The following is a 13,737-nucleotide window of genomic DNA, read 5'->3' on the forward strand; positions in this document are numbered from 1 at the left end:
TGACAAGGGGTCGCTGATGAAATAGGAAGGGGGGGTGATCGCGGATGAAAGTGAAGAGCAGGGGGACGGAGGTGGCTGTTATGTGCGAGCCCTTGATAATGTCTCTGGGGGCCCCCTAAATGTATGGGCTTTTAGAATCGTCATAACTTCCCCCCCCTAGCGGCGCCCCTGCTAACATGGTAGACTCTTAATCCATATTATCGTAATCATAAAAGCGGAGTATTGGTGTCCATGTAAATGTACTCAGTGAAAGTGAATCTGAAGGGATCCTTCGCTCACCGGGTGCTCTGTACTGCGCGCGTTGTCTCTCTCTCTCTCTCTCTCTCTCTCTCTCTCTCTCTCTCTCTCTCTCTCTCTCTCTCTCTCTCTCTCTCTCTCTCTCTCTCTCTTTCTCTTTCTCTTTCTCTCTCTCTCGCTCTCTCCGTGTGTGTGTGTGTGTGTGTGTGTGTAGTCCACCTAGAATCCTACATGGAAATAATTTTTGTTTGTTATTGGCATTGATTGTTTTAAAATTCAAATGGCACTTACATGCCTGTATTTATATTTCTGTAATAAATATGGCGTTTCGTGATTAATCATTATTAATTACGTTAATTACATTTCGTGATTAATCATGATTAATTACAAAAAAAGTGTGATTAGTTAATTTTTTTAATCATTTGACAGCCCTACTAAAAATATCTTAAAATAAGATAAATTCAGCTAAAAATAGTCTTTAATGTTCTACTGAAGAAGACCTTTAATCTTAGTTTATGGTTCAAACTGAGTACGTTTACATTGATACCAATAATCCAATTTTATAATGCATTAGACAATACTCTGATTAAGAGTATACCATGTAAACATCGATTTTTGATTAGTTTATTCAGATTAAGGTCATAATCGAACTAAACAAAAATCGAATTAAGACATGTGGAGTATGCTGATTTTAGTTGCATTATTAAAGTGCAGTACAGACATGTAAACACCGCAACCAAACTATTACAGTTGTGTAGGATTTTCGCTGCATTTTGCAAAGGGTAGTCCATACACACACAGCTATTTGGCACTATTCTCTGCCCCTACCGAGTCAGTGAAGGACCACACACAGACACGTACATTGCGAAACAGCTGAAATTACTTGAAACTCCAGAGGAACCGTGGATAGCACAGTGATGCCATCACATTAATCGAATTATGTGCTGTAACATGTAAAATGGGATCATGAAAGGAATATTGAAAAAGCAACTCATGTAAACGTCTTAATCATATTATTGTCTTATTCAGATTAAGGCAAATAATTCGATTGTAAATAAACTGATGTCCATGTAAATGTAGTCACTGACTACCCTTTCATTATGCTCGTGGCTGTTTTTGCCCCATTGACTGCCATTATATAATTTTTATTTATTGCTTAGCCATGGCACCTAATATTCTTGCAGTCTTGATTGTTGGTGGTTTTCCCTGTTGGGAAGAGGTAAAATGTGTCAATTTTACTGTTGATCATCAGTTGGCACAATAAACCTTTTAGATAGGTCTGTGAAGAAAAGTTTCTGGCTTTTATATGGAGTTCTAAGAAATAAAACAATAAATTATAGTGTGTGTGCATAAATACACGTACTATGTTTACTATGTTTTAAGAGCTGAGCTCCCACCCACAAACACATACACTATACTCCATAGAAGCTAGAAACTAAGCTTTTTTTTTGCAACTGATGATCAACAGTAAAAATTACAAGTTTCCCCTCCTCCCTACAGGGAAATCCAGCGACAATCTAGAATCCATGATTATATGGTGTAATAACTTCGCAATCAAAAAATGTCATTATAATGGAAGTCAATGGGGCAAAAACAGCCATGAACATAACAAAAGAGTAGTCTACTTGGCCCGAATGTATTGTTGAAATGTATATATATTTTTTAATTTCAACCATTTTGCCAAAATATGTGTCAAAATAAGATTTGTCCCCATAAACTATTGCATTTGCTGAAACACAAATAGAGCTGTGACCGAATTAAGTCTCAAAATCACCCCAGAGTGGATGAAAACATCCTCAACAGCACATTTAAGGGTAAATCTAAGATGAGATGAGTAAATGAACAGCACATTTTTTATTTATTTTTGGGATGAACGATCTCTTTAAAACACAGATATTTAATACACCACCAAGCAATTTGTTTCAAACCTGAAGAGCCGTTCTGCTTGATCCCCAAGTATCGTTTCCCCAACGTGTCCTCGAACTCCAGGCTCTTGTGAGCTGCTCCAGGACTGGGTAACACATTGACGTATGTGGCCAGTGAGCTGGAGCTTTCCTCTGAGACGAGCGACAGCAGCGGCAGACCCTCCAGCTCTGAGTCTGCGGACGGAGATCGCAGGAGCTTATAGTACTGCGTCTCAGGCATCCGTACCTCCAGATCCTCAATCTTAGACATGCACCAGCTCTTCACTGCATTGCTGGCCGCAGCCTGCTTGAAATTGAAGCACAGAGGAACATCAGACGGATTGGGATGGCGTTTGTGCATCTTTTGTTTTTTCAGAGTCGTACCTGTTTTCTTTGGCCCTCCATGCGCTCCAATGTTGCTCTCTGGTTGATGCGATAGTGACACTCCATCCGCTCGGCTGACACTCGCTCCTGTGTCAGTTTCTCAAGCACTTTAATCTGAACGGGAAGAGACGTGAAGCTCTAAAACCTGCGTTTGCGGATTCAGTGGTCTTAAAAGTGTTTTTTGCAATTTGTTTTATCTATAGGGATTACAGAGGAGTGCAATAAGTAGTGCAGCAAAACAAACCATGGTTGAGATTTACCCTATCTGTGAACTCCCCCAAAAAATAAGCAGGATTAGTTTTATGTTTTGTTTTCTAGGGAACAAAAATATCTAGAAATTCTTAATTGATATGCATATACTGGAGGAATATGTTTTAATATATTACAGTGACCTCCACTAATATTTGGCAGCCTTGGTAAATATAAGAAAATATTTTAGATTTTTTTTTTTTTTTGTTTAAACTTTTTTTTCTTTACTTAAACTTTGTGTTTTTGGTAAACATGGCTATCAACAATGGTAATAACAGAATTCCTCAACATTAACTTGGTTCAATGTGTATAGCAAGGTTGAAATTTTACAAATTATATTGGTGCGTCCCAAATCGCATACTTATGCACTATTCTACGCCATTTTGTAGTATAAAGAGTAAGAAGTGTGTTCACACTGAAAACTCTAAAAATAATAAGTTTACTTTAATTATCCAGATGATGCACTCATTCAACCAGTAAAATGAAGTGTGTAATAATGGACACTTCACGCGCTCAATGACCACAGTTTTGCTCACGTAGTGGAAGAGGTAGACTATTGGGCGCACATGTTGCATAACTTTATTTATTTTGGATTGTGAAAGCAAAATTCTCGTATGAGAGTTATTATAGCGCCTCCCAATGGTGAATGCGGTTATACTTATGGCAGGTATTATTTGATAGTTTAGTCATTTATTTCACTGATTTGGCAACTGACAAACATCAACAGGGAAACATTTTGAATTTCGGCTTAGTAAAAAAACATTAGTGTTCCATTTGGGACGACACTACATACATGTACTATGCTGTTAAGTGTGTAAGTGCATGAGTGCATAGTGTATAGTGTGCCATTTGGGACGCAGCTAATATATATATATATATATATATATATATATATATATATACATATATATATATATACATGCATATACCTATAAGTATAAAAGAGAAAAACTATATACACAATGTCAGAAGTACATAAATAAAAGTGTCAAATAAAATTATTGTAGAACAGATCAAACAGAAAACATAGTTTGTCACCTATATTTTTAAAAGACATGTTAAATGTTTCTCCTACGTCATTATATTAAATCATTCATTCATTTTCTTTTCGACTTAGTCCCTTTATTAATCAGGGGTCGCCACAGTGGAATCAACAGCCAACTTATACTGCATATGTTTTACACAGCGGATGCCCTTCCAGCCGCAACACAACACTGGAAAACCCCCATACACTCTTGCATTCACACACGTACACTACGGACAATTTAGCTTATTCAGTTCACCTATAGTGCATATCTTTGGACTGTGGGGGAAACTGGAGCATCAGGAGGAAACCCACGCGAACATGGTGATGTTGCAGTCTTTTTTTTTTTTTTTTTGGACACTTAAAATAGTGATAAACACACTCTTCCAGGCTGCTTGATAGCATTAATTATTGCCCTACTGATAATGTTTATAATAATTTTTTGCAGTCCGTTAACCTTTTTGTGAAACCCAACAACAAATCACCTCTTTACTTTGGTTTTACCCGTTATGTACCCATTACCCATGACTAAAGATGAGGTCACACTGAACTTTTCACCACTTTGACTTTCATTTATACACATATGAAATTTTGAATGTGCCACACCAGAAACGCAAGCTTATGCAACAAGTTTTACTTGTCACTGTGTTCCATATCCTGCGTATGAAAGCTTAGGATGTTGCCTTGTTGCTTCGCTGCCCAATCAGGCAATGACAGCAATGTTTCCAAGTCTAGAGAAATGCCAAGAAACATCCTCAAAACAGCCCATATGTGGTTCAGTCAGAATATTATGAAGCTACAAGGATATACTATTCATTCATTTATCTTTTTTTTTCTGGGTTAGTCCCTTTATTAATCAGGGGTCACCACAGCGTAATGAACTGCCAACTTATCCAGCATATGTTTTACAGAGCGAATGCCCTTCCAGCCGCAACCCAACACTGGGACATCCATACACTCTTGCATTCACATTCATACGCTACGGCCAATTTAGTTTATTCAATTCACCTGTACCGCATGTCTTTGGAGGGGAATGTCTGTGGGGGAAACCGGAGCACCCGGAGGAAACCCACACGAACACGGGGAGAACATGCAAACTCCACACAGAAATGCCAATGTCTTATGTTTTTTGTGCCGACAAAAATATTCTCTTTGCATGTTAGTTCCAATTATTGTTTTTTGGTACTTTTTGGACTTTAAACAGAACCTTGATGTCTATATAGCATGAGGGAACTCTCTGATTTCATCTAAAATATCTTCATTGGTGTTCCAAAGATGAACGAAGGTTTCAAGGGTTTGAAACGACCTGAGGATGATTAATTAAGAACAAGTTTTGAGCTTTTATTGGGTGTTGCAGCATTGCATTGCATGTAGTTATTACTTGTAAGTTTAGCCTAACTTTAACCCTAACCCTTTGTAAAATATCAATGGGAACTACAAAAAATACTTCAAAAATATTTGCTCAGATGAATTTGCTCTTTAATTTGTTTTTGTTTTCCCAGCATGCCTATTAGAAGAGGCTGTATTTTCATAAAAATTTATTAAAATTATGCTTGAAATGAGTAACAAATTCTAAAAATGTGCTATAATTTCGATACATTTTACACAAAACTAGACTAAATAACGTCATTTTACTTGTTCATCTTGATTTGAAGAAAATTTCAATCCTTTTAAAAGTATTTCCCTAGTGCTGTTTAATGTAGATTTTTTTCAACACATACACTCAAAAATGCTGTTTGTTCAAACTACTTCTTTAAAATGAGCACACAGAAGTTAATTGTTTAAACAACTTAATTGTTTTATGTTCAATCCATTTAAATATTTTAAAAACTAATAAGTTAACTTAATTCCTGGAACCCAGAATTTTGTACAGTGTATTTAAACAATAGTTTTAATTACTAATTTCTAGTAACTTATTTCTTTTGTCTTTGCCATGATGACTACATAATAGTTGTTTTGGAGGATATTAATATTCAGCTTAGAGTGCAATTTTAAAGACTTGACTAGGTTAATTAGTTTACTAAAGTTAGGTTAATTAGGCAAGTCATTGGACAACAGTGCTTTTTCTGTAGCCTTATCTTAAAACACATTTCTTAAATAATCTGTATATATCTCTTTGTATCCACTTCATGGTGTTTTGTCTTTAATGTAGTTTGTCCTGCAAATATTTATTTATAAATTGCTTTATCTTCCCCTGTTATTTGCAATTGTTTTTTTTTTCTTTATTCCATCATCACTCATCATTACGTCAAGACATGCACTACTCCAGTAGTACTGGTTTTGTGGGTAGGGCTTGAAAAAAAAAAAATAGAAAGAAGGATACTGTAATGTTTATTGTTGTATTGTATGAAAATTCTATAATTATTTTCCTTCAAAAAAAAAAATAAAAAAATAAAATAATATATATATAAGGGTTGTGCGGTTTACCAGTATACTATTGTAATGTCGTGATACTATGGCTCCAAAATACTGGTGGTGCCACTGTAGTTTGTAAACGGTAGTATTAACGGTCTATCTACAGTACATATTGTTGCATGTGGAAAAGTCACTAAAATGCTCACACGTTTGTACAACAAGCAATTTCATTTTAATAGTCTGTGGAGCTCTTTAAGGTTGCAAAACTGTGTAGAATTCACACCTTTTATGGTAGCCTTTTGCACATTTTCTGACACTTCCGTAAATCTGAATCAGTTCATTTCTGTTCCTGTCAATATGGTTTAGTAGCTACAACAACTGCAACAATCTTTAAAAAAACGACTTACAAAGTGAAATTTTGAATTACTTTGGATTCTTACCTGATAAGACTAAAAAAACCAATAGATATAAAACTCAAAATAGCAACATAAAACGTTTTTATTGTAACTAATTTTGTATAATTTGTATCTTTATTTTAATGTATTTTTTGTTGGTCAATTATCTACAAAATAAACAAAAGGAATGAGTACATTTTAGGTGAAGTGATGTGCAAATAATACTTTTTTTCAATAATAAGGAAATTATGAATTCAATTCAAGTAGGTCATCTCAATCTCAATACTACTTGGTATCACGATACTTCAGCTGGTATAGTATCGTAACGTGAATTAATGGTATCGTGACAACCCTTATTTATATTTATATATATATATATATATATATATATACACACACTTTAATAAAAAAGTATTAAAATTCCACAGGATTGCTAATAATTTAATTGCTAATAATCTAATCATTTATTCTTCAATTGTACATTTTTCATGTTTATTTGAAAGTATAATATGATAATTATAATGTTTACTAGTAATTTTTTTCAAACATTAATTATTGGTCAGTATATTTATTTATATATTTTTTTTAAAGAGAATGAACAAACCTGATGCTTATTTTTCCGCTCAATTCGTCCAAGCCTGCAGTTGATCTCCTCTTGAATAGTGTGTATTTCTGTCCTCATCTCCATCTCTGTGACTTTCAGCTTTTTCTCCAGTGCTTTAATGATGGGCTTACAGTGACAGTCTTTTGCAGGAGCCTGCGTGCGGACACTCGCTGGTTAAGAGGTTTAAAACAAACAAATGCACGCACCGCCGCAATGTGTCGTTTACCTGCTTGATCTGTCCATCAGTGTCTCTGTAGAGCGTGTACAGCTGAAAGGCTTTCGCTGGAGTTTGCTGTTGGTCTGGAGAGCTGAGGCTGCCGGGCTTTAGTCCTCTCTCATAAAGATCATACTCTCTCAGCAGCACAGGCTTTAACGGCAGAAACATAAGAGCAAATGTATGGTGTATGGATGCGACATTTGAAGTAAAAACTTAAAACATAAATTCACAGAACAAGTATGTTAACATTATATTGGAACATCTGTTTATATCTTCCAAAAATAACCACAGAGTTAAGGGGTTAAAAAAATAAACATGCGTTATGGATGTGATCAAAAGTCTGTGAGTTACAACATACTCTTTTGTAGAAATTCTGTGAATTAAACTGCACAACCCAAAAGAAATAATGCTAATCGAAAGGATGAGAGTTGGCTCTTTATAGAACAAAAATGATTGCTTTTAATTTATTTGACATTTTTGCATTTATGAGGGAAAAGCTTCATTATGGATATGTGACATCTCTCTGTTATGGATGTGAAATTGGCAAATGTGTGACTTTGGTAAATCAAATATAAATGCTTGAAAACACAGACAGAGACATTTTTGAGTATTTTTACAGAACTGTAAAATAAAAGCCTACACAAAAAAACCTGGAAAGGGTTTCGCTATTTTGGTGAAAACTTTTTTTTTTTTCATGACAAGGTTAAGAATTGCTCATAACATTACTGTAAAACCTGTGTTCATACTGTATAATAGCTGTTACAGTTAACAGCTGTTACAAGTTACAGTGCTCAGCATAAATGATTACACCAATATTTCTATCCATTTCTCAGGGAATATAGCCTATATATTTTGCATTTGAACTAAACAGAATTATTAAACAAATATATTTATTAAAATAATATTTGTCACTGAACAGCTTTTAGAAATAGTGTATATGTGTCTGTGTGTGTGTGTGTGTGTGTGTGTGTGTGTGTGTGTGTGTGTGTGTGTGTGTGTGTGTGTGTGTGTGTGTGTGTGTGTGTGTGTGTGTATATATATATAACTAAACTAAACTCTAGGCTGCTGACAGTAAACAAACATATATACAGGGCTGTGCATAGACTCATAGTGCTCATGAAGTGTGGGGGGGGGCGGGAGAAAGATGTATATGTATATACATCTTATATATATATATGTATATGTATATATATATTTATATACATATATATATATATATATATATATATATATATATATACATATATATATATATATATATATAATATATATATAAGATGTATATATACATATATATATATATATATATATATATATATATATATAAGATGAATATACATATACATCTTTCTCCCGCCCCTCCCCCGATATTCACTTCGCAATCACCCCCCCCCCCACTCTTCATGAGCACTATGAGTCTATGCACAGCCCTGTATATATGTTTGTTTACTGTCAGCAGCCTAGAGTTTAGTTTAATTTACAGTTAAATATTGATGTATATTATTAAAGCGACTCTTTAATTATTTTATAATATCTATTAATTCACATTTTTAATAGTAATATTATAATTAATTTTATTTCCATTAAAAACTCAAATTACAATCTTAAAGCATTATTGCAGTGTTGAGTAAATTGCTTTACCATGTATTACGGTTCATTTAGTTCAAATGAACTAAACTCATAACAAACTCATAACTGTTATCTTACATTGATTTAATTTTCATTTAAATACTGTTTTTAACAACTATTAAAATAATTAGCAACTTTAATAATCTAGGATTCTCTTCAATTATTTTAATGATCATCAAATTGTATGAAGAGGAATTTTATTCATATTAAAGTAATAACTAACTTTATTTGCTTCAATTTAAATGTAATCATAATTATATTATTATGTTGTTGGAACTGTGAAGATCAGTAAATTGTTTTAATTAATATTAATAAGATTAATTCATCTTTATTAAAGTAATTAATAACTTCCAGTTGGCGTTGTTTTAATTTTATTCTATTTGTATGAATATTACAAACTAACTTATGATTAATGCCTAAATTATAAACTCTCTGTAATCTTTATAATATTTGGTCAATTGTTCTAAATTATGAGTAGTAATTTGATAATTTTATACTTTAATTTTTTATACTGCAAAAAAAAAGCTTGAAGAGCTTTTAATATGTTTAAGGTTCTCTGAATTTTTGTAATTCCTGGTCATTTTTATTTTATCAGTCATTTTAATATTTATATTCTTGTTAATTTATTAATTCAATTCATCATTATTTCTATAGCACTTTTTATAATGTAGAATGCGTCAAAGCAGCTTAACATAGTTGTAGTAAATTCAAACTGCTCCACTTCAATTTAGTGTAATGCAAATGTCACTGCTGAAAGCCCAAACACTGAAGAGCAACTCCACAAATGAGCAGTTAATATTAATTAATTTAAATTAACTAATTACAGTATATATTAATAACTTGCAATTATTTTATGAACAAAAAATGACTTTCATAAATCATACATTTGTTAATAAAAATATTAAGGGACATAATAATAAATAACAAAACCCATAATGTACAGTCTCCATGTAATAATTGCACAATAAAGCCTTCTACCATCATCAAAAATGTATAATAACTTTAGCATCTTTCTTCATATGACATAAGAAATGAATATGAAAGTATATATTCTGAATAATAGTAAGATTTATGTATGCCTACCGTCCTGCCTGGACTGGTGTTTTTCCTCCTGTTGTCAGGACTCAGAGTCGCAGCTCTGTGTTCAGGCTGGATCCGCTGAAAGGCTTGATCACTGTTGATTGAGTCTTCAGCCGCTTCACTGTCATCCTGCACAGTGATCATGAGCTCAGCATCACACGGATTTTAGGCAAATGCAATCACATGACCTCTGATCTCGTATGAAAGATTAAAAGTCATGTGATTTGTGCTTCTCAATCAAATACTGTAACACATGCCAAATGTGATGAAGTAAAAAGAGTACTGAAAAATCATCCTCGAGCGAATGAGCCATTGCCTGCCAGAAAATGCAAGTAGAATAAAAGTATCTGTTCTAAATACTATTCAAAGTATGAGGGAAAAAGTAGTTCTTTTACAAGTAGAAGAGTACTAAGAGTACTAAGAGGACTACTGAAGAGTAGTGAATAGTGAGTATTATGCTATGAAAATTATTCGACCTTATACCCATGTAATTTAAAAATCTAGCTACAGTAACATCTGTGCATCAAGTTAAATTATTTTGTTATACATAGACTTTGTATTTAAATATGAGATTATTTAATGTGAGAACACACTACATTGATATACTGTATGCACCTTTGATAAGCCGACAGAAAGCAGGTTGATGCGTTTACATATGAAATCTGTGTAACCTAAGTGACAAAAATCTAGCTGTGGCGATATGTTAAAGGTGCTGTATGTAAGTTTTTGACTTCTCTTGACATGCCAAGTGAACGTTCTTGTATATCAGAAAAACAATGCTGAAGTCAGATATTCTGCTTTGAAAATGTGTTTTCTGTGCCAGAACGCTGTTTTTGTTTTGGTTCTTTTAACCTGCCCACTGCCACTTAGCCAATTATATTTCAGCACCCTGGGTTGCCTTGGTGGAAAACCACATATTTTTGATTCATTTATTCATACATTCATTCATTCATTCACTGTGTCCGTGACCGAAATGCGACCTCCAGTAGACCGTAGCAGAATCGGAAATGAGACGCAGATTCAGAGTTCCACATGAGGTTAATAATTAGCAAATAATATTATGAGCAAAACCATTAGGTGAGCAGGTTACGTTTTAACCCTGTGTCCTAACTACACGCTACGTGGAGAGATTTTCAGTGATAAACAATTTGGCTGTTTGCATCAGACGAAACACGACAAATTTAAATACAGCTATTGAGAAGCACAGAATTTGCACTCACTCACAAAATGGTACGGTTTATAATCTAATTAATACATGTTAAACCTCTTTAACGTTATTATATGTAGATGCTGAGTCACTGATATGTGTTGGTTTGCATTATTTCACAATTCTAAAGTTCAATTTTAAACAGTTTATTTTATTGTGAGGTGAAATATCTGCTGCTGCTTTCAGTATATTTCAATAAATGTCATGTAAAATGGCATTCAAACTCACATTAGCACATTAGCATTTAACAGTGAGTAAAGCACAGGAGGTGTACCTGAGGTGATCATTGTCAGTTTTCTGTTGTTCAACTGCAAGAAATGGAAGCCGTTTCTAATAGATCAATTTGAGGTGTTGGTTAGAACAAAACTCCTTTTAATATGGAAAATGTTCCTTCTATCGCGTGCCGCTGCTTTTATATAGAGCACGATTAAGATCAGCCTTTAGGCTTGATAGTCAGACTCGCTCCTGTTGATCGTCAAATTGGCAACCTGCGCTTGCATTTGATTTGATCCAGGAATGCAATACCTAGTTCAACCACTGGGTTTCAAACTTACATACTGCACGTTTAACGCTAAAGTTATGTACATTGAACTCTGAATAACAAGCTATGAGTGTCCAGCAGTTGGCGCCACAAATATAGATAGAATTCATGTGGTTTGAGGTTGTGTTTGAAAACGTAACATTCTGTAGTGCATTTAGTTATTGTTTAAGGCCCTTTTGAGATTTCAGTCATCAAACAGTATAGGCATCCTTTATCTTCTCGTAAGTGACATGCAGTCTAAACAGTCTATCGGTCGTTGTGTGTAACAACTTTTAATGCTTCAACTTTTGTACATTTTTGCTGCTTTATTAAAGCGTCCATGTCTTGTGTTCAGTCTGATGCGAATTTTATTTTATTTATTTATTTTTTTTTCCTATGCACAAAGTGATTGGACAGGAATCCTAGGGACTGATTATTCTACTTAACCAATCCCTGTAGACAAGAAAAAAAATTTGTGAAACTTTAAAATGAAAGTAGTAAAGTAAAAGTACAGATACAGCCTTAAAAAAAAGTACAACTCCTTACAAAAACTACTTAATTACAGTAATTTGACTATTTGTAATTCATTAGAGATGGGTGAATCTTATCTGAGTCTCCACCTTCTCTCTGGGTTTGTGGACTCTGGGGAGGGATTGAGTTTTCCTCCGGGCCCGAGACGCATCTCGTCTTTTTCGCACCGTCTTTCCTCGAGCATACCTCTGCACCTGAGCAGGGACATACGACTGCAGTTAGAGAAGCTGTGGATGTGGTCTGTTTTGACCTGTAAGAGATAAATGCATTTTCTAAAAAAAAAAAAAAGTTATGTTAAGTATTAAAAAACTTTTTGGGACTGAATTTAGTTGGACACAATATGTGACAAAACCCTCCATGAAAAGCTAATCACTTTTTTGTTGTTTATAAGTGGAAATAGTTTTGTTTTCAGAGAACATGTGCGTTTGTTTTTATTGTTACAAATAAATATACAGTACAGGTTACATAAATTTAGACAATCTGTTTTTTTAACAATCATGAGGTAGAAATTTGATTTATTCCAGTGGGCTTATTATATGTTGTCAGAAATTCATGCAATCATAAAATCAAGTATTTTAACAAAAACTTAAATTAGCCCTCCTGTTCTTTTTCCAAATAAATCCCAAGTGCTGTTTAACAGAGCAAGGATATTTTAAAGTATTTCCTATAACATTTTTCTTTTGGAGAAAGTCTTATTTCTTAAAAAAAAAAAAAAAAAAAAAAAAGTAAAAACTGCTAAGGTCAATATTATTATTAGCCCTTAGGATTTTTTTTTCAATGACCAATGACTTACCTATAATTAACCCATTTAACCTAGTTAAGACTTTGTACATTAAGCTGAATATTAATATTATGTACTGTCATCATTGCAAAGATGAAATATATTAGTTATTAAAACTATTATTTTTAAAAATGTGTTAAATAGCACTTGAAAATATTTGAGAGAGAAAAACATTTTCACTTGGTGCAGTGGGTAGCACGATCGCCTCACAGCAAGAAGGTTGCTAATTCGAGCCCCGGCTGGGTCAGTTGGCATTTCTGTGTGGAGTTTGCCTGTTCTCCCCGTGTTTGCGTGGGTTTCCTCCGGGTGCTCCGGTTTCTCCCACAGTCTAAAGACATGCGCTGTAGGTGAATTGAATAAACTAAATTGGCCGTAGTGGATGTGTGTGAATGAGAGTGTATAGGTGTTTTCCAGTGTTGGATTGCAGCTGGAAGGGCATTCGCTGTGTAAAAACATATGCTGGATAAGCTGGCGGTTTATTCCACTGTGGCGACCCCCTGATGAATAAAGGGACTAAGCCGAAAAGAAAATGAATAAATGACTCAAAATGTTCTCATGAGGGCTAATAGTATTGTCTTCAAATGTACATAAATTCAGTACATACATTTTTAAAATGTATT

The 13,737-nt window shown here is 34.0% G+C and overlaps 1 protein-coding gene across 1 annotated transcript; it reads right to left on the bottom strand.

Moving 5' to 3' along the window:
* Positions 1 to 2,165: 2,165 nt before the first annotated feature.
* On the bottom strand, positions 2,166 to 12,530 carry LOC130220540 (ankyrin repeat domain-containing protein 6-like; the record flags this gene model as incomplete). The annotated part of the gene is made up of 6 exons (XM_056452783.1): positions 2,166 to 2,448; positions 2,526 to 2,639; positions 7,153 to 7,305; positions 7,379 to 7,519; positions 10,082 to 10,207; positions 12,426 to 12,530. Coding segments are annotated over 6 exons (922 nt in total), but the record flags the coding sequence as incomplete, so codon positions are not given.
* Between the last annotated feature and the right edge of the window lie 1,207 nt (positions 12,531 to 13,737).

Source organism: Danio aesculapii, unplaced genomic scaffold, assembly GCF_903798145.1.
Source record: "Danio aesculapii unplaced genomic scaffold, fDanAes4.1, whole genome shotgun sequence".
NCBI lineage: Eukaryota > Metazoa > Chordata > Actinopteri > Cypriniformes > Danionidae > Danio > Danio aesculapii.